A 25,870-nucleotide genomic window follows, 5' to 3' on the forward strand; every position below is an offset into this window, starting at 1 on the left:
TCTCATCATAGTCTACCCCTTCTACTTGAGTGTATCCTTGAGCTACTAATCTTGCTTTATTTCTAGTAATTACTCCTTTCTCATCAGATTTGTTTTTGTAGATCCACTTGGTACCAATGATGTTGGACCCTTCAGGTCTTGGAACTAGCTTCCATACTTCATGCCTTGTGAACTGCTCGAGTTCCTCTTGCATGGCAATGATCCAGTATTCATCAGTCAGGGCTTCTTTCACATTCTTTGGTTCAACCTTGGAAACAAAGCAGGAATTTGAGTTTATTCCTCTTGACCTGGTAGTTACACCACTGGTGGGATCCCCTATGATAAGATCCTTAGGGTGGTCTTTCTGAATCCTGATAGATGGCACTTTGGAGGGTGCCTCTACTTCACATTCAGGAGGAGGTTCCTGTACTTCTTCAGGCTTGACTGGACTGTCAGTTGGACTGTCAAGGAATGTTTCAACATCCTCCATGACATCGGTTCCTTCCTCTTTATCATCCACAATGACATTTATGGATTCCATCAGGACATTGGTCCTGTAGTTGAACACTCTGTAGGCTCTGCTGTTTGTGGAGTATCCCAGAAATACGCCTTCATCACTTTTGGGATCTAGCTTCCTTCTCTATTCACGATCTGTGAGAATGTAGCATTTGCTTCCAAAAATATGAAAGTACTTCACAGTGGGTTTTCTGCCTTTCCATATTTCATACAGAGTGGAGGAGGTTCCTTTTCTCAAGGTGACTCTGTTGTGAACATAGCACGCGGTATTCATTGCTTCAGCCCAAAAGTGCATAGGGAGCTTCTTTGCATGAATCATTGCTCTGGCAGATTCTTGGATAGTTCTATTTTTTCTTTCAACTATTCCATTCTGCTGAGGAGTTATAGGAGAGGAGAACTCATGGCTTATTCCTTCAGACGAGCAAAACTCATCAAACTTGGAATTCTTGAATTCAGTACCATGATCACTTCTAATCCGGACCACACAACTGTCCTTTTCCCTTTGAAGTCTTATGCACAGATCTTTGAAGACATCAAAAGTATCTGACTTCTCTCTGATGAAGCTTATCCACGTGTATCTGGAATGGTCATCAACCACCACGTAAGCATACTTCTTCCCACCAAGACTTTCAACCTGCATAGGTCCCATTAGGTCCATGTGCAACAGTTCCAGAACTCTGGAGGTTGTGGAATGTCCCAGCTTCGGGTGTGACATCTTGGTTTGCTTGCCCACCTGGCATTCTCCACAGACTCTTCCTTCATCAATCAGAAGCTTTGGAATTCCTCTGACTGCTTCCTTGGATATGATCTTCTTCATTCCCCGTAAGTGGAGATGTCCAAGTCTTCTATGCCACAGCTTCACCTCCTGTTCTTCCTTGGCTGAGGAGCATGTTGTGGAAAAGTTAGAGAGTTCAGGTTCCCACAGGTAGCAGTTGTCTTTGGACCTGGTTCCTCTCATAACTTCCTGATTGTCACCATTTGTCACAATGCACAGCTCCTTAGTAAACTGAACATGAAAACCTTGATCACACAGCTGACTTATGCTGATGAGGTTTGCAGTTAGTCCTCTTACTAACAGCACATTGTTCAGTTTTGGCACTCCAGAACAGTCCAGTTTGCCCACACCTCTTATTTTTCCTTTGGCACCATCACCAAAAGTCACATAGCTGGTAGTGTGAGGTTGAATATCTACCAGTAGATTTTCCATACCAGTCATATGTCTTGAGCATCCACTGTCAAAGTACCAGTCTTCTCTGGAAGAAGCCCTTAGGGCAGTGTGTGCTATCCTAGCATACCATTGTTGCTTCTTAATAGGAACACATTGCTTACGTGTTTTATGCTTAGGTCTGACATGTGAGGCTCTGTTAGGGAAACCATGAATCCAGTAGCAGAAGGCTTTTATATGTCCAAGCCTACCACAGTGATGACACCTCCAATCCTGGTATTTCCTCTTCTGATGATCATTCATCCTAGTTCCTCGATGTTGAGACATTGGCTTTGACATCCGCTTGAACTTCTGAACTCTAGCCTTTGGGCGTTTGTGTTCAGCTCTTTTTCCAAATCCTAGTCCAGATTTGGTTCCAGACTGCTGTCCCACCTTTAGAATCTCTTCCAGGGTGTCAGTTCCCTTATTCATCATTCTGATGGATTTGGTCATCTGGTTCAGCTTGGAGGTCAGCAGGGCTATCTCACCATTTAGCCCCTCTATGGCAGACAGTTGCTTCTGTCTCTCATCTTCCAGTTCCTTGATGAGTTTCTTCTGCTTTTCTCCTTGTGCACGCACTTCTGCACTGGTGGTACACAGCTTCTTATATGCTGCAGCAAGTTCATCAAATGTCAGCTCATCTGCACTTGTGTCATCTTCAGAGACACAAACACTGGTTAGTGCAGTGACATGTTTGGCAGATTCTCCTTCAGATTCACTTTCAGAATCTCCTTCAGACCATGTGATAGCTAGCCCCTTATTTTGCAATTTGAGGTAAGTAGGACATTCAGCTCTGACGTGTCCATACCCTTCACAACCATGACATTGGATTCCCTTCCCATGGTTGAACTTCTCCTCAGAAGTTGACCTTTTCTTAATGTCAGACGGGATGTTCTTGACATTAGGTCTACCTCTTTGATCAATCTTCTTCATGACCTTGTTGAATTGCCTCCCAAGCATGGCTAAGGCTTCTGATATACTTTCATCACCTCCAGTATATCCTTCTTCTGACTCCTCTTCAGCATTAGATATAAAGGCTATGCTTTTCTTCTTCTCAGCATACTCACCTAAGCCCATTTCAAAGGTTTGGAGAGAACCAATGAGCTCATCTACCTTCATATTGTTGATGTCCTGAGCCTCCTCTATGGCTGTGACCTTCATAGCAAACCTCTTAGGTAAGGACCTGAGAATCTTTCTTACAAGTTTCTCTTCAGTCATTTTCTCACCTAGTCCACCAGAGGTGTTTGCAATTTCAAGAATATTCATGTGAAAGTCATGAATAGTCTCATCCTCTTTCATCCTCAGATTTTCAAACTTGGTTGTCAACATCTGAAGTTTGGACATCTTCACCTTGGAAGTACCTTCATGAGTTACCTTGAGGGTATCCCAAACTTCCTTAGCTAGTTCACAATGGTGCACCAGCCTGAAGATGTTCTTAGTGATTCCATTGAACAGTGCATTCAAGGCTTTGGAATTTCCAAGAGCTAATGCCTCTTGTTCCTTGTCCCAATCTTCTTCAGGAATCTGCATACTGACTCCATCTTCATCTGTCCTCATTGGATGTTCCCATCCCTTGTTGACAGCTCTCCAGACTTTGCTGTCTAGAGACCTTAAGAAGGCTATCATACGAGGCTTCCAGTCATCATAATTAGATCCATCCAACATGGGTGGTCTGTTTGAGTGTCCTAAATCCTTGTCCATGGTACTAGAAAGTAACTTCCCTAGATCTCACCCAGAACTTCACAGGCAGGGTGCCTGCTCTGATGCCAATTGAAATTCTAGTTATCAGACTTTGGATGTCACACTGGTTGTTATGACATCCAATTCTGCACAGACAGGGATAATGCAGAACTTAATAGTAAGTGCAGTAAATAACACAAGTAATTGTTCACCCAGTTCAGTCCAACATGACCTACATCTGGGGGCTACCAAGCCAGGGAGGAAATCCACTATTAGTAGTATCAATTCAAAGCTAAACTCACCCGTTTACAACTTATCACTTAATCCCTACCCAATGCAATTTCAATCTTAACCTAAGATCAGAGTTCCTACTCACTCCCCCTCAATCACCTCAGTGATATTAAAAACACTTTGAAGTCACACTTCAAAAACAACTCTTGATTATGCTTCACAGCTTAAATCAAGATACACAGCACTCACGCTTAAAAGCTTTGAGTGACACAACACTTACAACTCAATGAACACCCTATGCCAAAGCTATCATCTACTTGATAATGACTTGGCTTACAAGATACGTCTAATACTAGACTCACAAAATATACAGCAGTGAAGTATGATGGACACACTAAATCTTCACGCCTCAAAATCCCCGAAACTGAATGAAGGAACGCCTTCCTTTTTATATTGCAGCATCTGGGCTTTTGCACCTGTATTTTCCTGAATTTTAGGTCACACAAGTTCCCTCAAATTCAACATTTAGGTTGCTAACAAATAGGTTATTTGTTAGGTTCATTGAATGTAGCTTGGTTGTTGATTTCCTGGATTTTCTCTCAGCTGTTGAATCCCTAAAGAATAGCCTGAGAAAAAGCTGAAACAGAAAACTGAACAACCTACAATTTAGCATATGCTGTCAGGCATGAATGTCACGACATTCAGCTTGACATCAAGGTCCATATGCTGAGTCTGTTTTTCCAGAAAACAGACTGTACAATTTTGCTGACCTGTACATGATCAAACTGATCATATTACAGTAACAGCTTACATTAATAAATGTCAAAGTGTCCAACTTAACATTTACACAATTGGCCTTAAGTTAGTTCTGTTATTCTCTTGAAGAACAAACTAAGTAATATGCTGAAGTATAGCAGAACACCACTCTGCCTAATCTTCAGTAGCTGCTGTCAATGATGAATGTCACAACATCCAGTTTGACATTCAGTCAGTAGGCCTTATGCCAGGTCTGGTTCTTCCTTGATAACCAGACTGCAAATGAATACTAAGTTCTAACAGAACTTCTGTTCCTTAGTATCTGTTGACAGGTATGAATGTCACAGCATTCAATAATCCTGTGTTAGCTAGTCCTGCAGTAACTACAATGTAGTCACACATACATGTCATGACATCAGTCAAGACATTAGTGTTTTACCATATAATGCAGCCAATTAAACACCTACAGGGTTTCTATTGACATTCTTGTCTATTGGATTGCTACCCACTTGGTCAGATCTTTTCAACTCTTAACTTTTAATTTGGTGCATAGGATAGTCTCTTCATCTTCTCCCAATTTCTTTAATTTCAAAATCCCTCCCTCCATTTTTCAAAATCTTCTTTGTGTGAACTACTTTTGTTCTAAACTTTGACCACTTTTGCAAAAAGATAGAAACTTTGGCCTTATGCCATTGCATTTTCAAACTTCTTTTCTTAAATCAAACTTGTAAATAAACTTAACTATACTTGACTTAAGCTTTCAAAAAGCCAAAAAGAACCAACTCATTCAAACCATTTTTAGGCCTTTGTGCCTTTCAAACTTAATTTTTGTTAAAAACAATGCATCCACTTTGAAATTTGTATCACGAACTACGAGGTTTTGATCCCTCATTTTTATGTTGGTACGTAGGCACAAGACCGAAGGTCTTGACAAACACAAAAATATAATTAATGAATTTTTTTCTCATACTCCCATTCTATTTGTTTGTAAACATCACTTTATACCAAGTACATATGCACACAAAAAGGGCTCTCTAGGAGTACCTAGGACACTTTGGTTGCTAACACCTTCCCTCTATGTAACCAACCCCCTTACATGTGATCTCTGAGTTTTTATTAGTTTTGATTTGAAAACTTCTTACTTTTGGGTTTTGTTCGTACTTTTTCCCTTTTCCATTGGAAACAATAAAAGCGCGGTGGCGACTCTTGTTATTTGATCTCTAGCTTGTCAATAGCTTGATGATCATGAATTTCCCGCTACTACTGTCATACCCCAAATTTTGACATCATTTACTTTATCCATATCAATCTCTTAAGTCCACAATTTGCATTAGGGTAGGTCTAGTGCAAGTGTCTTGAGTCAGTGTCAGTTCATCTGAGGTATCATCTATTACCATGTTCCATCTTAGTAAGTCATGTGATCAACTCCAATGACCTAAAAGTCAAAGGAATACCATTTTGACCTTTATCCTTTTTAAGTTCTCTAGCACATTCAAGATTTATTATTTGATTTATTACTATTTTTGGTCTTTCTAATTATCTTTAGTCTTAGTTTTATTTAAATTATTATTAATTAAATTATTTGCATTATATTATTTTTATTATTAGTATTATTTAGATTATTATTAAGTATTATTTTTAGTATAAAATTATTATATTATTTTTATTATTAGTATTATTTAGATATTATTATTTATTAATATTATCTAGATTATTAATTTTTAATTATTAGTTAATTAGAATAAATTAATATATCAAAATGTTAACAAATTATTAGTTACACTTCTTTTTATTATTATTTAGATTTTATTAGCATGTTAGGTAATTAGTTTTATTTCCGATTCATTAAATTAAGATATTAGTTTTTGAGTTATTCATATTATTATTATTAGTGTCATTTAGAATTTTTGTTTTGGATGTTTTTCTAAAGCAGTGAATCTGGTCAAACCCTATGTCTAAGTCAACAACACCAAAAAATCCAAGGAAACAAGAAAATGTGTGAATGAAGGATTGAATAGGATCATGTTAGGTTGAAGATGAAGATTCATCTTCATCATGATGAACACGATGAAAATATGAAGAGGGTTTAGTTTGGTCTAGGTTTGTATTAGGGTTAAGGCTCATCATGGTTGGTTAGGGTTCTTATGGTTCATCTGAATTAGGGTTAGGGTTCTTGATGATTAGGTTAGGATTCTTAGATTCATTAATTTGGGGTTAGGGTTCTTAATTTATCATAGGATTCTTAATTTATCATAGGGTTCTAATGGGGTTATGGGTTAGGTTGATGAAGGTTTGAAGGTTCCGATGAACTTTCATCGGAAACCTGAGTTTGTAGGGTGGCTTGGGGGTCAAATGAGGTGGTCCTAGGTGGTTTGAAGGTTTGGGGGTGGCCGGAGCAGGGTCATAGGAGAAGAGGTAGAGAGAAGGGAGAGAGAGTTTAGATAGAGATGAAGAAGAAATAAAAGAGTATAGAGAGAATGAGATAGGGAAAATGATTCATTTTTGAAGAGAAAAATGCTTTTATACTTCCTCGGCGTCCCTTCTTATGAGCCACACGTGGCTCAACGTGAGCCTCCTGATAATCTTAGTTTGATTGGATTGCAAACACACGCCCGTCATCTTTACCATGGTCCCCCAATCATCACTCTCTAATCAGTTTATCCCCCGATGGCCAACTGATCCAATAGCCAGAGATGAGTCTTCCTCTCCCTTGGTATTCACATCCAATAGTCTTAAATTTTTTCAATTTTTTCAATTTATTTATTTATTTTTATTTTTTGTTTTCCTTTTGCTGATGGGATTTCAAGCCAATGCGCCTTGTCTCATTCCTTTTAGCACCTCCCATTTTCCTCAACCCAATAAAAACTAACAAAATTTGCAACCATTTATTTCTATTTATTTTATTTTATTTGTTATTTGTTAATTAATTAATTCTTAATTAGATTTAGGTGAACTAATTCATGTAATTTACTTTATTTATACCTTAATTAAAAGTAATTAATGTAGTTAGTTATTTAATTAAAAAAAAGGGATAATAGGGTTTTTTCTTAAATTCTTATCGCTTTAAAGTTGTATAACGTATATGAAAAATGTTTTCTCCTTACATTTAAACTAGGATAGATCATAACAATAAATTTTATCTTCACAATCTTATAGCTATTTCTTAATGTATATAAAAAACAACATTTTGCATAAATAAAAACCTTTTAAATTCCTAATAAGTCTTATATTCTATCAATCATCAAATTATTTTCAAAATCGAACTAATCTTAACATTTTTGCAAATAGAGAAGTAGGTATACATCCACAACTTAAGATCAAATCAACCTAAAAATAATACAACGCATCAAACTATTTTGTGCCCTTGTGCACCATTCAAAAATATCTTCAGAAAACGATAGTACAAGTTACGTTCAACGCTAAACAAAAACAAACGTTTAAGTCTCCATCGTGCGAGCAATACAAGTCAAGTTTAAACGCAAGAACAATTTCAATAGTATTCTATAAAAACCAACCAACGCACAAACTTTTTTTAGCCGAACTACGTAGACTCTAATTTTTCTCATCACTCAAGGAGAAATACGTAGACATAAGGTTGTGAAACCCTGGCGAGTCCCCTAACTTAAAACTAAATTTTTTCCCATTTTACTATTGAAATTCTGGTATCAGATATGAGATTTCGAAGGTAATGTCACGACACTAATATCTGAACAATACACACAGGATAACAGATAAAGAACAGTAATGCAAGAGACACAAGAAATTGTTAACCCAGTTCGGTGCAAACTCACCTACGTCTGGGGGCTACCAAGCCAGGAAGGAAATCCACTAAATAGAATCAGTTCAAAGACTCTCAGTAAACAACTTCAAGTTACAGTCTTTTCACCTAATCTCTACCCGTGTGACTTCTACCTAAGAACTCTTAGATAAGAGACCCTACTCACTCCCCCTCAATCACATCAGTGATATAAAACAAGAATTACAATGAAAATAAGACACTCTTCAAAGACACACACTTGATCTTACTTAAAAGCTTTAATCAAGTAGACACACACTCATGCTTCAAAGCTTAGAGTGGACAAATTACAACTCAAAAATCAGACCAATTCAATCATTTATGGATGAATTGAATGGCTTGCAAATCACACGAACACACAAGACTAAAACCCTTATTCTCTCTCAATATTTCGTTCGTTATTTCTTGTGTATCAAATCAGGTCTTCCATGTCCTTTTTATAGAAGCATTTGGCTGGGCTTGGACATCATAAAACCCTAAAACTATTTTCCATTCAAATCTTCTCATGACAGCTGATTAGATCTCTTTGGAAAATAAGTAAATCTGGTTGTAATTAATGATTGAATGCGCGTGTAAATCATATCTTCAATCATACATAGATTTGCATTTAAAACGCAATCACATAATACATAACATTCAGACTGAATGTTCTGTATACAGATGTCACGACATCGGGTCTGACATCTCAGTAAAATCCTGCATAATCACATTTTAAACATCCTACAGGTACAAGTTATCTTATGTCAAGACAACACATGTGACAACTTGTGAACACTCTAGGTTTTACCAAAATTGCTGCCAACACTTAGAACCAACAAACTCCCCCTTTGGCAAATTTTGGCTAAAACATATATTAGTCCATTTGTTCACAAGAGTAAAAACATATTAGCAGTTAAGCAGCAGCAGAAGTAATAACCACACAATTACTAGCTATAAAAGCAACTAGTAAAAAACACACAATAAACACATAAGTGCTTCTTCTCCCCCTAAGTCTGTTCAACACAGACATCTCCTTAACAACACCTGTAACATTCAGAATCTCCCCATCTGACATCTCCTTCAACATCACCTGTACACCACAGAACATCATTCTATTCAACATCAGTTGTCATCTGTTCAGCATATATTAACTGCAACTCTCCATATATTATTAACTGCAGCTCTCCACATGCAGCTCTCCACATATACACTTCTCCCCCTTTTTAGTCAAAATAGACCAAAGAGACCAATTAGACAAAATAAATGTCAATTAGTCCATCAGAGAATGTCACAAGTAATGTTATAACATATAAAATGTTAAAACAAAATGTCAGGTGTTACAGAACCATAGTTATACACAGCTACATGAGCTGAGATAAACAGAATTCCAGAGAACTCACAAAGAGCCCAAAAATTACATCATGGCATCAAACAAGACTGCCAAAAAAACTACAAACATTAAACAACAAGCATCAAAGCATCCAAGTATCTAAGCATCCAAGTATCCAAGCATCCAGAACACACATTATTATAACAGGGGGACCATCATCACCACAACTCAGTTTAAGGAGGTAACATCTTCATCACCTTCAAATCCAGAACTGCCACTAGATTGATCTTGAGATTCAGACCTCTCACTTGAGGTGTGGGCATCTGTTTCCTTGGCTTCACCAACATTATCCATATCTCCTTGCTCCAAGCTACTAATTAGAACCTCTAAAGCCTCTTTCCTAGCCTTAGCCACCCTAATCCCAGTCTCCAATTCCTTACAGGTCTCTTTCAATTCAGCAATCAGGCCACCTTTAGAGGATGGCTTCTTCATTGCAAATGTCATGACAATGTCATTAACATGACTGCCTTCAAATAACTTGTAATGAACTGACAATGGAGGCTTTCTTCTATTGGGGATATCACTTGTTCTTAAAATACCAGGTTGCTGGCTTAGAGTTATCCCACAAATAATTGAGGGAAAGGCAATTGGCAGCTTCACTGCATTTGTGGAAGCATGTCTAATAATTTGTTTAAACATGAACCTTCCATAATCAAAGTTGAGCTTGGTTCCAATAACATATATTATCCTTCCAAGAGCATTACAGATTGTTGAGATGTGGTTTGTTGGTACCCAGTTGGCTGACCCTATCTTATGCAAGATAGCATATTTTATAGTTAATTTGCCAACAGAGAGGTGCTTTTTGCTTGGCCATTCCTTGACTTGTCCAGCAGTGATTGTCCTATAGACTTCATTGTCTGTGGCCTCCAATTCAACAACACCTTTTGTTCCTCTTCCTAGGAACTTATTGATCACAGTAGGGGAGAACCTTACACACCTTCCTCTAATAAACACTTTGCAAAACTCTTTGTTGTTCTTGTCAGCAATATCCTCCGGGATGTTCACCACAAACTCCTTCCCCAGACCTTCAAAACATTGGGGTAATGCACTAACTGTTTCCATTAAACCAGCTGACTTGATCAACTCCATAACCTCCTTCACTTCCACAGCATCCTTTCCTAGTTCCCTTTCCACAACAACTCTCCTTTGTATTACAAATTTCCACTTGGCTGCACCATCTTCCAGATGGAAGGACATGTTATCCAAATGCACAGCAGCAACCTTGGCAGGGGATTTTCTAACAGTTTGCTTTTTGACATGAGAGATGTCTGGGACATCGTCTTCAACATCATCCTCTGAATCAGAACTTTCTCTGACCTTTCTCTTCTTGACCTCCACTTTACTCCATGATTTAGAAGGACCTACAACAGTAGCCTTCTTACTAGTTCTGGCTGTCATCATCTCAGCCACAGACCTCCCCTTCCTGGTCTTCATTCTCTTTGCAACACTTGGCTTCAAGTGATGAAGCAAGGTGTCATCTTCCTCATCTGAGCTCTCTTCTTCCAAATCAATCACCTTCTCAGCAGAGTCATGCTTCTTAGACTGAGAAGCATCTACAAGTTTCTTACTAGGCACGATTTTCCCTAAAGAACACAGTCCTTCTGCAGCAATATCTTTCTCTGACCTAGATGAATCATCATCTTTATCATTTTGAGGTTCCACCTCAGGTGAGGGGTCCCTTCTAGACAGAGGAGTCGAAACTCCATTGACTGCGTGTCCTTCATTTAGGATCCTTGTGACCAGATTCCTAATGACACGATCAGTACAATGCATGTCATCCTTAGGAGGAGGGTTGTCAGAATTGTTACCTTGAGTGTTTCCTGCAGTGGAAGATGGACTAGGGGCGTCTCCTGGGATTACTGAAAGAGGAATAACTTCCAAAATGTCTTCATCCAGAAAATCCATTGAGGGTGTTCTTGCTTTGTGAGTAGGTTTAGAACCAGAAGATGAAGGATGTTGTGACATTTTGTTGAACTTGTGAAAGAATTTTTGTTTCCCTAGCAGAGATGGTCGATACAGTTTGATGAAGATGGAAGTGGTTGTGCTGAGGTTGCGTGTGAAAATGGTATAGATGGTAGTTCCAATACTAGGTAATGATTTACCATAAATGGGGCACTTTCTTTTAAGTGGGCAGACAATATTTTTATTACATTTTCCACTCCAAATTAATTGCTATAAATTCTAATGAGTACAAATCCCTAATTTCCCTCTTAAACATTCAAACTGATTAGCATCAAAAACCTTTGTAAATATGTCAGCTAATTGCAATTCAGTAGTAACATGTTCCAAGGCTATGATTTTCTCTTCCACTAGTTCTCTAATAAAGTGATGGCGAATATCAATGTGCTTTGTCCTGCTGTGCTGAATAGGGTTCTTGGAAATATTTATAGCACTCAGGTTGTCACAGTACAATGTCATGACATCTTGTGTGACATTGTATTCAGTCAACATTTGTTTCATCCAAACCAGTTGAGAACAACTACTCCCAGCTGCTATGTATTCAGCTTCAGCAGTGGATAAGGACACACAATTTTGTTTCTTACTAAACCATGACATCAGGTTGTTCCCTAAGAAGAAACATCCTCCTGATGTGCTTTTCCTATCATCAGCACTTCCAGCCCAGTCAACATCACAGTAACCAGTCAGCATAGATCCAGACCCATGAGTATATAACATCCCATAGTCACTGGTGCCATTGACATATTTCAGTATCCTCTTCACTTGGTTTATGTGACTGACTTTTGGTTCAGCTTGATACCTAGCACAAACACCTACATCAAATGCAATGTCAGGTCTGCTTGCTGTGAGATATAGCAGACTTCCTATCATGCTTCTGTATAGACTTTGATCTACACTAACACCATTTTCGTCTTTGGAGACTTTCAAATGTGTAGGAGCAGGTGTTCTTTTATGACTTGCATTCTCCATACCAAACTTCTTAACAATGTTTTTGGCATATTTTCTTTGAGATAGAAAGATAGAATCTTCCATCTGCTTGACTTGTAGCCCAAGAAAATAGGTCAGCTCTCCAACAAGGCTCATCTCAAACTCAGACTGCATTTGTCTAACAAAATGTTCGACCATCTGATCTGACATCCCACCAAACACAATATCATCCATATATATTTGAGCCACCATGAGTTTTCCTCCTTCATTCTTAACAAATGGGATCTTGTCAATACCTCCCTTCCTGTATCCATTGTTAGTGAGGAACACTGTGAGTCTCTCATACCAAGCCCTAGGAGCTTATTTCAAACCATAAAGGGCTTTCTTCAATCTGTACACATGCTTTGGAAGATTTGGATCTCTGAATCCTTTAGGTTGTTCAATATATACTTCCTCATTTAAGTAGCCATTCAAGAAGACACTTTTCACATCCATTTGGAATAGTTTGAACTTCAGAATACATGCCACTCCAAGCAAAAGTCTAATGGACTCAAGGCGAGCTACAAGAGCAAATGTTTCATCAAAATCCACTCCTTTAACTTGAGTATATCCTTGTGCTACTAATCTTTCTTTGTTTTTAGTAACCACCCCTTGTTCATCAGATTTATTCTTATACACCCACTTTGTACCTATGACATTTATTCCTTCAGGTCTAGGAACTAGTTCCCATATTTCATTCCTCTTGAATTGACCTAACTCCTCCTGCATGGCATTGATCCAGAACTCATCAGTCAAGGCTTCCTTGACATTCCTAGGCTCAATCTTGGACACAAAGCAGCCATGTGAGATCACTTCCCTTGATCTAGTTGTGACCCCTTTATTTGGGTCTCCTATAATGAGATCTTTGGGATGATCCTTCTGAATTCTGATGGAAGGTCCCTTGTTGATTTTGTCATCTTCAGGTTCATCTTGAGGAGGTTCACTCTCATTGTTTTTGTCTGAGAAATCAGCTGAGGGATCATTTAGAGATGTCTCAACATCGTCTGTGACATCAGTCTGTTGATCATCAACCACCACATTGATAGATACCATCATTACTTTTGTTCTGGAATTAAAGACTCTATATTCTCTGCTGTTTGTTGAGTAGCCCAGAAATATTCCTTCATCTCTTTTGGGATCCATCTTCCTTCTTTGTTCACGATCAGTCAAGATATAACATTTACTATCAAACACATGGAAGTATTTGATTGTAGGTCTTCTCCCTTTCCAAACTTCATATAAGGTAGTAGGAGTCCCTTTCTTCAAGGTTACTCTGTTGTGAACATAGCAGGTTGTGTTCATAGCTTCAGCCCAAAAATGGTAAGGCAATTTCTTAGCATGAATCATAGCTATGGCTGATTCTTGAAGAGTTCTATTTTTCCTTTCCACCACGCCATTTTGCTGGGGAGTAATGGGAGATGAGAACTCATGATGAATTCCTTCTGAAGAGCAGAATTCGACAAATTTATTGTTCTCAAATTCCTTCCCATGATCACTTCTAATTTTGATAACTTGACTTTCCTTTTCTCTTTGAAGTTTTAGACAAAGATCTTTGAAGACTTCAAAAACATCAGATTTTTCTCTTATAAAATTGATCTAGGTGTATCTGAAGAAGTCATCCACCACTACATACGCATACTTCTTTCCACCAAGGCTTTTCATCTGCATGGGTCCCATCAAATCCATATGGAGGAGTTCCAATACTTTGGAAGTGGTGTCATGTCTGAGCTTTTGGTGTGACATCCTTGTCTGTTTTCCAATCTGACATTCCCCACATACTTTTCCTTCATCAATCTTCAAGTTGGGAATTCCTCTAACAGCTTCAACAGATATAATCCTCTTCATACCTTTAAGATGTAGATGGCCCAATCTTTGATGCCATATCTTCACTTCTTCTTTGGCTAAAGTACACATTGAAGAATAACCAGTTTCTTGAGAACTCCACATGTAGCAGTTGTCTTTAGACCTGAATCCTTTCATGATCACTTCATTTTATTTGTTAGTAATCAGACATTCAGTTTTGGTGAAGTTTACAGTTAGACCTTGGTCACATAGTTGACTGATGCTTATTAGGTTTGCAGTCAGTCCCTTAACAAGTAGGATATTTTCAAGATTAGGAACTCCAGGGCAGTTGAGCTTACCAATTCCCTTGATTTCACCCTTTGCTCCATCACCAAAGGTTAGATAATTGGTGGCATGAGGATGAAGGCCAGTTAGCATGTTTTTGTTTCCAGTCATGTGGCTGGAGCACCCACTGTCAAAATACCAATCTTCTTTGGCTGAAACTCTGAAAGAAGTGTGAGCTATCAGACTTATAACATCAGTCCTAGGAACCCATTGTTTTTTGTTGACAGGTTTGTGATGTTTGGGTTTAGGTTGATGATGAGAGGGACTAGGATAGCCATACAACTTATAGCAGAATGGTTTTATGTGGCCAAATTTTCCACAGTAATGACATCTCCATCTTTGATGTTTCCCTTTCTGCTGTCTTCCTTTATGATGTTGTGACATATGATGTGACATCTCTGGTTTGCTCCCAGTGTGACCGCACTTGGGTTTGAGCTTTGGTTTGCTACCAGTATGGCTGCACTCAGGTTTAGATTCATTGAACCCAATGCCAGACTTGTCTTCTGTTATTTGTCCAGTCTGGAGAATTTTTTCTAAGATGTCAGATCCATTGTTTAGCATTCTTACATACTTGGTCATCTCATCTAGTTTAGAATTCAAGAATATTGCTTCAGTCTTCAACTTGGAGATGATTTCTAAATGTTCTGCCTTCTCATTCTCCAGCTGTGCTATCACTTTCTTCTGGCTTTCAACTTGTTGACACACTTCTGCATTTCTGTGACACAACTTTTTGTAGGTAGTGGCCAACTCTTCAAAGGTTACTTCATCATCACTTGAGTCTTCATCAGAACCCCATCTTCCAGTCAAAGCAGTCACAAGATTTGCAGACTCTTCTGTTTCACTTTCATCACACCAAGTGGCAGCAAGACTCCTCTTCTGTTTCTTGAGGTAGGTTCCACATTCAGTTCTAATGTATCCATACCCATCACATTCATGGCACTAAACTCTTTTTCCTTCTTTGGGCTTTTCATCTAACCTTGTTCTTCTTCCAGCATTGTTGGATTTACTGATGTCAGATGAGATGTTCTTGACATTAGCCTTAGATCTTACATCCATCTTTTTCAGAAGTCTGTTGAACTGTGTTCCCAGCATTGCTACATCATTTGCCAGATCTTCATCAATATCTTGACCACTTTCCTCCTCTTCCTCCTCAGTGTTCGACATGAAGGCTATGTTTTTCACTTTCTTTTCAGATCCATCACACATTCCCATCTCAAATGTTTGGAGGGATCCAATTAGCTCATCAACTCTCATATTGGAAATGTCTTGAGACTCTTCTATGGCTGTCACTTTCATGACAAATCTCTTAGGGAGTGACCTGAGTATTTTCCTCACTAATTTTTCATCTGACATCTTCTCACCCAGGACTCCTGAGGCATTAGCAATTTCAAGGATATTCATATGAAATTCATGAATATTTTCATCTTCTTTCATCCTTAAATTTTCAAACTTGGTAGTGAGCAGCTGCAGTATAGACATCTTCACTCTAGAGGTGCCTTCATGAGTGGTTTTGAGAATGTTCCAGACATCTTTATCCACTTCACAGTTGTTTACCAATCTGAAGATATTCTTATCTACTTCATTGGATATAGCATTTAATGCTTTAGAGTTCCCAAGGGCTAAATCATCCTCCTCCTTGGTCCATTGTTCTTCAGCCTTTTTATCAGTAGTGGCTTCTCCATCCTTAGTAATAACTGGATGTTCCCAGCCTGTTAAAACAGCCTTCCAAGCCTTATTATCCAGAGATTTTAAGAAGGCTACCATTCGAGGTTTTCGGTAGTCATAGTTGGATCCATCCAGAATAGATGGTCTGTGAACAGATCCTCCATCTCTCTCCATAGTACCAGAAAGTAACGTCCCTAGATCTCACCCAGAACCAGAGCATGATGTCTGCTCTGATACCAATTGAAATTCTGGTATCAGATATGAGATGTCGAAGGTAATGTCACGACACTAATATCTAAACAATACACACAGGATAACAGATAAAGAACAGTAATGCAAGGGACACAAGAAATTGTTAACCCAGTTCGGTGCAAACTCACCTACGTCTGGGGGCTACCAAGCCAGGAAGGAAATCCACTAAATAGAATCAGTTCAAAGACTCTCAGTAAACAACTTCAAGTTACAGTCTTTTCACCTAATCTCTACCCGTGTGACTTCTACCTAAGAACTCTTAGATAAGAGACCCTACTCACTCCCCCTCAATCACAACAGTGATATAAAACAAGAATTACAATGAAAAGAAGACACTCTTCAAAGACACACACTTGATCTTACTTAAAAGCTTCAATCAAGTAGACACACACTCATGCTTCAAAGCTTAGAGTTGACAAATTATAACTCAAAAATCAGACCAATTCAATCATCTATGGATGAATTGAATGACTTACAAATTACACGACCACACAAGACTAAAACCCTTATTCTCTCTCAATATTTCGTTCTTTATTTCTTGTGTATCAAATCAGGTCTTCCATGTCCTTTTTATAGAAGCATTTGGCTGGGCTTGGACATCATAAAACCCTAAAACTATTTTCCATTCAAATCTTCTCATGACAGCTGATTAAATCTCTTTAGAAAATAAGTAAATCTGATTGTAATTAATGATTGAATGCGCGTGTAAATCATATCTTCAATCATACATAGATTTGCATTAAAAACGCAATCACATAATACACAACATTCAGACTGAATGTTTTGTATACAGATGTCACGACATCGAGTCTGACATCTCAGTAAAATCCTGCATAATCACATTTTAAACATCCTGCAGGTACAAGTTATCTTATGTCAAAACAACACATGTGACAACTTGTGAACACTCTAGGTTTTACCAAAATTGCTGCCAACACTTAGAATCAACAACTATCTTTAAATCTTTGTAAATAAATATAAATAAGTAGAAATAAAACAAACAATTTCACCTTAACAAATATTAAACCTTAGGTTATTGGAGGTTCGCGTTGAGTACAACGAAAGTGAGGAGTGCCTAGCACCTTCCCCTCAATCTGGGAACTGAAGAAAATAAGAAAGAGGTTAAAGTCGGCGTTTCTCTGAATGAGGGGGTAAAGAAAAGGTTGGTCGAACTCCTACGTGAGTATGCAGACGTGTTTGCATGGTCATACCAAGATATGACAAGACTAGACACATACATCATTGTACACAAGCTACCACTCAAACCAGAATGCCCACCGGTAAAACAGAAACCGAGAAGAATCAGACTTGACATATCCCTCAAAATTAGAGAGGAGGTAAGAAGCAGTTCGACATAGGGTTCCTAGCCGTTGCAAAATATCCGCAATGGGTTGCTAACATTGTGTCAGTCCCGAAGAAAGATGGTAAAGGCAGAATGTGTGTGGACTACCGAGATTTGAATAGAGTCAGTCCTAATGACGAATTTCCTCTACCTCACATTGATGTGTTGGTGGATAACACTACTCAATTTTCGGTCTTTCTCATTTATGGACGGATTTTTCGGTGATAACCGGATAAAGATGGCTCCTACAAACATGGAAAAAAATGACGTTTATCACCCCTTAGGGCACTTTCTATTATAGGATAATGCCTTTCGAATTGAAAAATGCTGGTAACATTTCAAAGGACAATGGTGACTCTCTTTCACGATATAACTTACAAAGAGACAGAGGTCTACGTCAAAGCAAGCTCTTACAAAGTCTCTTGGAACTACCGTATTTCAGGATCTTCGAACCAAGCTCAAGGTGGTCCTTCTTCCCTCCTTGATCTTATGGGGAGTATTAGAAGTAGCTATATGTATTCGACAGTCGAAGCAATCTCTTCGACAGTAGTCGAAGCAACATGCAGTTATGGTAGCATGAAGAATATAGCTATGCACATCATGGAATTGAATAATCAACATCATGATCCAAAAATACATAAGATACATAAGATAGTGGTCTGTATATAGTTGCATCGTACTTCTTATAAAATTAATTCATTCATGCAAAATATGAAATGAAGTTCCAGTTAACAAATTCCAATAAGTGTCGTATACAAAGGACAACTAAAAGATGAACGGTATGTTGCAATGAAGATCTTGAATGAATTGGAAGATAGTGGTGAGGAATTTATGAATAAAGTTGCAAGTATTTATGGAACTTCTCATATTAACATTGTTACTCATCTTGGATTCTGTTTGGAAGGATCCAAACGAGTTTTAGTTTATGAGTTCATGCAAAATGACCCCTTGAGAAGTTTATCTTTGAAGTAAATGACTTAGATCTCCAATTGGACTGCCATACTTCGTACGATATTGCAATTGGTGTAGCTCGAGGGCTAGAATACTTGCACAAAGGCTGCAATACTAAAATTATGCATTTTGACATAAAACCTCATAAATTCTTTTGGATAAGAATTTCAACCCGAAAATTTCAGATTTTAAGAAAATTTGCACAAGAAAAGAAAGTATGGTATCAATATTTGGTTATTCCGTGCTAGAGGAACAACAGACTATATTGCCCCTGAGGTATTTTCTAGGAGATTTGGTGCAGTATCACATAAATGATATGTTTAAAATTATGGAATGATGGTAATGGAAATGGCCGGGAGGAGAAAAAATACCAATACTGAAGTTGACCGTTCAAGTGAAATATACTTTCCTCATTGGATTTATAGCCGTCTTGATTCGATTCAAAGTCTTGGTTTACGAAATATAAGAAATGAAATTGATGATGCAAAGGTGAGAAAGATGACAATAATGGCTCAATGGTGCATACAAATCAACCCTTCCAATCGACCAGACATAAGTAAAGTGGTGGAGATGCTAAAAGGTAGAGTAGAGTTGTTGCAAATACCACCTAAACCTTTTTTGTCTTCTCCTTCAAACTCTCGCGTACATTTCTCAAGTGAACTTTTGACATTCTGACCTACAATTCTAAGTTTACTGTCAACACACCTTTGGTTTCATCTCGCCTGGCCAACTACATAACTGTTTACGGATGCAACAGCACCAACACAGTCGATCTTCGACAGTTCTATTATGTTTCTAATTCTACATCCATCTGTAGAAACGAGAATTATAATTTGAATTGTGTTTCAGATTCAGATATAAAGAATTGAGGAAATGTTGGATTTATAAGAGAGATGACACATATCTTCATTGTTTTAAGCTTTTGGGTGGATATAGGGTCAGCTCCAAGCGAAGGAATATCCCTCCACGTAGCTTCAATTTTTTCTTTCTCCAATAGCTCGAAGCCCTGGCAAGGTCTTTTTGTAGCTTGTGATTGTCACAATTAGAAAGATGAAATAGAAGGAATTGTCATAGTGGAGTTAAAGTGTCAGAGTAAGCATGAAGTCTCTATGTGTATGGTAGACAGATAAAATATGTCTTGCATTCAGATTTGTCAATTGTGAATAGGTCAATTTGATCATTTATTTTTGGGATGAGAAGCATATCAACATCCACATTGTATTCAGTGTGATCAAAATTGTCGGCTATACACATTACTAGCCATTTTTGATGGTTGAGACCAAGTCAATTAGTCAACCATCTACAAATTTAAACTTATTTTTCAAAATAGCATCGTTCAACAAAACACATTAGATGAGTTCTAAATTTTTGGTGAAATTCTCCATTTAGAAAATGAACAAAAAACACTCTTTGTTTATCTCTTCTTCTCTGATTTATTCATACTGCATCACCATCTTCTATTTCCTCACCACAACCACTCTATGCTATGCTGTAGATCCATATTTTGAAGCTTGTGAACCCAAAACATGTGGAAACCAAACTATAGCCTACCCTTTCTACATCAATGGAATACAAGAACCCTTTTGTGGCTACCCTGGTTTTGGTCTCACTTGTGACAATACTATTGGTTTTCCAATCCTTAATCTTTCTAATACCTTTTATACAATCAACCAAATTTTCTATCAGAATCATTCATTTAGAGTGTCCAATCCTATGTTTTCAAGACCAGACACAAAAAAAGGTTGTCTTTCATTTCCACCTACTCAAAACCTCAGTTTTCCTAATAACATGTTCTATCTTGCACATGATCAAACCGAGGTAAGATTATTCTTCGGATGCGACTCATCAAAGCTACCGAGAAGTCTGCAAAGGAACAAAATTGGTTGCTCTGCAGGAAACGAAACGAGTTCGGTTGTGGCATTGTATGCGGATGATAAAAATGTAAGCTTTGTGTCGAAGAATTGTAGGGATGAGGTGGTTTATGCGAGGGTGGAAAATAGTGTGAAAGGAGAGATTCAAGAGGCTCTGAGAAAAGGGTTTCGGATGAATTGGATAGCCAGTGATTGCAAGGAATGTAACAGTACTGGAGGGAGGTGTGGCTTTGATGCAGATATATACAATTTCAGATGTTACTGTACTGATAGAGTTCATCCTGCAAAATGCGATCCAGGTTTGTCTTTTTTTCTTTTGTCAAAAGGTTTATCTCTTTTTAATTCTTATTGTCATTGAAAACTGAGTTTGAATAAAGAATATTAATTGTTGATTCAAACATTATAAGAAAGAGATAGATTCAAGCTTTAAAAATTTGGTAATCATTGATAAAATATTTTATATATATTTTGATAATATTACATTTTGTCCCTTGCAGTTGCAGTCGCAGAGAAATCTCAGGTGGTGCATATAGTGACAATAGGTAAATGTATTAGATTTGTGGAAATATAATAATGCTAAATTGTGCTAAGGAAGTTTTGCATTATGATATCATAAGTGAAGAAAATATATATTGTATGTCTTAATGGTTAACTAATGAATGAAATTTCTAACTCAGTGGGCTCGGTGGCTGGAGTTGCATCTGCCTTGCTGATTGTCTTAGTCTGTTGGTTTAGAAAAAAAATCTTCCCTCCCACATTTCCTTTGTTCAAGAAGAAGAATCCTACCCATCAACTTATTGAAAAGTTTTTGAAGGAGCATGGACCTCTTTCTGCTGTTAGGTACAATTATTCAGATATCAAAAAAATAACAAATTCTTTCAAAAATATATTAGGCAAAGGAGGGTACGGAAGTGTATATAAAGGAAAATTACACGATGAGCATAATGTTGCAGTGAAGATTTTGAGTGAATCAAAAGGTAATGGTGAAGATTTCATTAATGAAGTTGCTAGTATTAGTAGAACTTCACATGTCAACGTTGTTAGACTTTTGGGGTTCTGTTTGGATGGTTCTAAAAAGGCGCTAATATACGAATACATGCCTAATGGATCTCTTGAGAAGTTCATATATGAAGAGAAAAATCCACCGCAAAATGATCTCCAATTGGATTGCAAAACATTGTATGATATTGCAATTGGCGTTGCTCGTGGATTAGAGTACTTGCATAGAGGCTGCAACACTAGAATCTTACATTTTGACATAAAGCCTCATAATATATTACTTGATGATGATTTTTGTCCGAAAATATCTGATTTTGGACTTTCTAAAATATGTCCAAAAAAAGAAAGCATTGTTTCCGTATTTGGCGCGAGAGGAACACCAGGTTATATTGCTCCAGAGTTGTTTTCAAGAAATTTTGGTGAGGTGTCACATAAATCGGATGTCTACAGCTATGGAATGATGGTTTTAGAGATGGTTGGACGAAGAAAAAACATTAAGATTGAAGTGGACTGTTCTAGCGAATTATATTTTCCTCATTGGATTTATAAGCGACTTGAGTTAAATCAGGATCTTGGATTAAATTGTATTAAAAATGAAATGGATGAAGAAATGGTAAGAAAAATGACAGTGGTGAGTTTATGGTGCATACAAACCAACCCTTTGAATCGACCATCGATGCATAAAGTGGTGGAAATGTTGGAAGCAAACCTTCAAGTGTTGGAAATGCCACCCAAACCATTTTTGTCTTCTCCTTCAACATCTCCAACTCATTTATCATCTGAAATATTGTGATTTGTTTGGATATTAAGATGCAATGCAAAGTATGTAACATTAAATTAGAATATCATGATAATTCACATATAAATAAAATGTTATCTACTGTGTTGATTTTATTGTTCTGCAACTAATGGCTAATAGCTACTAGTGAGTGATTATGGAGAAAATATTATGTCTACTACTGATTTCTTATACATCTTCTTTATCAGAAAATTTGGCTCTTAGATCTAAGCTGACATAACTGTCTAATAGCTATCCACGATAGTCCCTTCTGATTTACTTTTCATTTTCTTTCTATAGCAGTTGTGGCTCTATATGATTTTCTGCAGATTACTATAAGATTTTATTTTGCATTTATCTTAACTTGCTTTGGTTTTCTTCACACTGACACAAACCTATACTTTGATATAATATAGATTGTTTTTATAGTGGCGTGAAGGCTGGGAGTGTGTTCAAATTGTCATTGATGAACAACCATAAGGAAGTTTACTGCCTGATTTGATATGTTTTAGTGTAAAATTGGTGTGTAGTTATGTGGAGAGGATGAATTGCTATTCAATGATGCATAATTTGACAGCAACATAATTCATACTCCATTCATGATAAATTATAAGCAAAACTCCATCAAATTAAAAAAAAAAAAGGTATCCTTTAATCTATACAGTGTTAATAAAAAACAAAGTCTTATTATTTTTCTCCTAGAACCAACAGATGGTTGTTGATATTTGTATATATAGAATATTCTATAGAATATTCCATAATCTCATTTTAGAATAGAATAAGAAATATTGCAGAATATTCCTATGTAATTAATACAATTATACTATATAACACAACTTCCGTAATGCTATTGAGACAAGGTTTTATTCAAATGTCTCTTATTCTCACCTCAACATGATATTAGAGTCTGTTGAGAACAACCTTTAACTGTGTTTTATCCGGTTGATTTACTGTCTTCTGGTAATAAAATAATTAGGCAAATCGTGTTGCAACTTTGGTTTTACCTTCCTTTCACTACCGTGACTCTTTCTAGTATTGATTCTCCGATCACCACTACACTACCGCCACCGCCGCCACTGTTTCCGACAACCTCCCGACAAAAAAAACACCACTGGTGGAAGAGAATCTTCAAATCCGGATCATCCCCATAAAATCACCGCCAACCACCACTTTAAGCACTCATAGGCGTCGCCATCTCTTCTGCGTGTGCGTCTCACACGCCGCCCTTCCTACAGCGCGTGACGACGCTTTCTGACTCTGACTCCGCTGTCGTTTTCCATCGTGTTTTCTCCATGTTTCGCAGTTCGTCGCAACTGTCACTGTGCTCCCCACTACTGATCGACCTTGTTCGAATGTTTTTCCAGCTATAAACTCTTATGGGAGACACCAATTCTGTCACTTTTACCAAAGTTTGACCTATCCCGTGCAGACATCCACTAAATCTTTTGCGCTTGCTTCCCACTACCATGGTCGTTGTGGAAGAAACAGAGGACGCGGTGGCCATTGACATATCATTCGTTGTAACTATTGCAATCGTTACGACCATATTAAAGTTGAATGTCACCGAAAGGAAACAAAACAACAACGATAACCTAGGGTTGCTCCTGTCGCTCAACACCAAAGATGTTATTATTTCGATCGCTGATTACAATGAGTTCCTGAGTTCCTTCAGTCCAAAGCAACTCATCAACCATCAACTACTATTGTCGTTGCTCAATCTGGTAATCTTGTAGCCTTGTATCTACATCCGTCCTTGGTCCTTGGATCCTTAGACTCTGGTGCCTCTGATCATATGACCGGTAATAAATTTATTTTATATCACTTGTCATATTATAACTCTTTGCCTTCTGTCAATGTGGTAGATGGCTTTAAAATCAAAGTTCAAGACCGACACACCCACTTTCAAATTTGTCTTTAGATTTTGTGCTCTATATTTCTGGTTTTCCTTTTAATTTAATATCGGTTAACAACCTCGCTTGTACTCTTGATTGTTCAGTTCTCTTTATTGATAATTATGTTTATGTCCATGATCGACATATAGGACGAACGATTGAAATAGGGAGTGAGTCTGGAGGATTATATCATTTGTCTCCACCGATAGTATACGTCTTTTAGTCCCTAGTTTTTCTAAAATTTTGTCATTTGAGTGCCACTCGTGTCAATTAGGCAAGCATACTCATTACACCTACTGTATACGAGTAAATAAAAGAGATGCATCACCATTTGCTTTAGTTCATTATGATAATTTGGGGTCCTATCTAGTTGTGTCAAGTCAACTTTAGTATATTATTATTTTATAACTTTCATCAATAATTTTTCACAATGTACTTGATTATTTTTTGTGAAAAATTATTCATATGTTTTCTATATATTCCAAGAATTTTATGTCAAAATTAAAAAACTTTGACTTCCATCAAAATTTTACGCACTAATAATGCTCGTGAATATATGTCATCCCAGTTTCGTCCTTTTTAACGTCATGGGGGATTATTCATCAATCATCATGTGCTTCACACCCTAACCAGACGGTGTCGTAGAATTAAATAATTGTCATTTGGTTGAAGTTGCACGGACTCTTTTACTTCACCATAATGTCCCTTCTCGTTTTTAGGTTGATGGTCTTCTCACAGTTTGTCACCTTATCAATTGAATTCATTTGTCGGTCCTTCCAGATCAGATTTCATACTCTATCTTAAACCCGCAATATGATCTCTACCCCTTCTTCTCTGCGTCTTTGGTTGCACATGCTTTGTTCACGACCACAAACCAAGTAAAGAGAATTTTTCATCCAAATTTCTCAAATGTATTTTTCTAGGTTACTCACGTATACAAAAAGGATATTGTTGGTTTTGTCTCCAACTTCAACAATACAATTTTCCTCTGATATCACATTCTTTGAAACTTCTCCATTCTTCTCTACCTCTATGTCACCTAATCAGAATCTTACTCCAAATATTAAAGATATCCCTTCCATCACCCCCACACCCATTGCATCCCATATACCTCATTTACAAGTCTACTAGCAACGCACACCCCATTCATTAAAGGTAAAAGATTACATTGATCCACCGGTATCATCTCTTGCTTCAACTACTCCTTCAGTTACGTCACCTGAACTTGACCTTCCAATAGCATTACAAAAAGGTATTCGGTCTTATCCTCATAATCCTAAATATGCATGTGTGTTAAATTATGACCGTCTCTCTACTTCCTGTTTATATTTTGTTTATGCTTTGGATTATGTGTCTTTTCCCAAGTCTACAGTTGAAGTTATGTATGGTCCCAATTGGCTTCAGGCGATGGTGGAAGAAATGGTTGCATTGCATTCAAATAACGCTTCGAACATTGTTACTTTACCTTCAGACAATACTATAGTGGGATGTTGGTAGGTTTAGACAATGAAAGTTGGACTAGATGGAGAGATAGATC

At 37.5% G+C, this 25,870-nt stretch overlaps 1 protein-coding gene and 1 pseudogene across 1 annotated transcript; both read left to right on the top strand.

Moving 5' to 3' along the window:
* Positions 1-18,190: 18,190 nt before the first annotated feature.
* Positions 18,191-19,684, top strand: LOC127096371 (LEAF RUST 10 DISEASE-RESISTANCE LOCUS RECEPTOR-LIKE PROTEIN KINASE-like 2.4; annotated as a pseudogene).
* A 319-nt stretch (positions 19,685-20,003) lies between these two features.
* Positions 20,004-22,557, top strand: LOC127098529 (LEAF RUST 10 DISEASE-RESISTANCE LOCUS RECEPTOR-LIKE PROTEIN KINASE-like 2.1). The gene is made up of 3 exons (XM_051037142.1): positions 20,004-20,963; positions 21,162-21,206; positions 21,342-22,557. Exons 1-3 carry the CDS (start codon positions 20,186-20,188, stop codon positions 22,454-22,456), a joined length of 1,938 nt encoding a protein of 645 aa, XP_050893099.1. The 5' UTR covers positions 20,004-20,185; the 3' UTR covers positions 22,457-22,557.
* The last annotated feature ends 3,313 nt before the right edge of the window (positions 22,558-25,870 follow it).

The sequence above is a fragment of the Lathyrus oleraceus genome, chromosome 6, assembly GCF_024323335.1.
Source record: "Lathyrus oleraceus cultivar Zhongwan6 chromosome 6, CAAS_Psat_ZW6_1.0, whole genome shotgun sequence".
NCBI lineage: Eukaryota > Viridiplantae > Streptophyta > Magnoliopsida > Fabales > Fabaceae > Lathyrus > Lathyrus oleraceus.

Bases quoted from the DNA above. Each gene is read 5' to 3' on its own strand.
- LOC127098529 (XM_051037142.1), top strand. From the start codon at position 20,186: ATGAACAAAAAACACTCTTTGTTTATCTCTTCTTCTCTGATTTATTCA. The intron at 20,964-21,161 runs GTTTGTCTTTTT...TGTCCCTTGCAG, and splicing joins TCCTGCAAAATGCGATCCAG to TTGCAGTCGCAGAGAAATCT. The intron at 21,207-21,341 runs GTAAATGTATTA...TTTCTAACTCAG, and splicing joins GGTGCATATAGTGACAATAG to TGGGCTCGGTGGCTGGAGTT.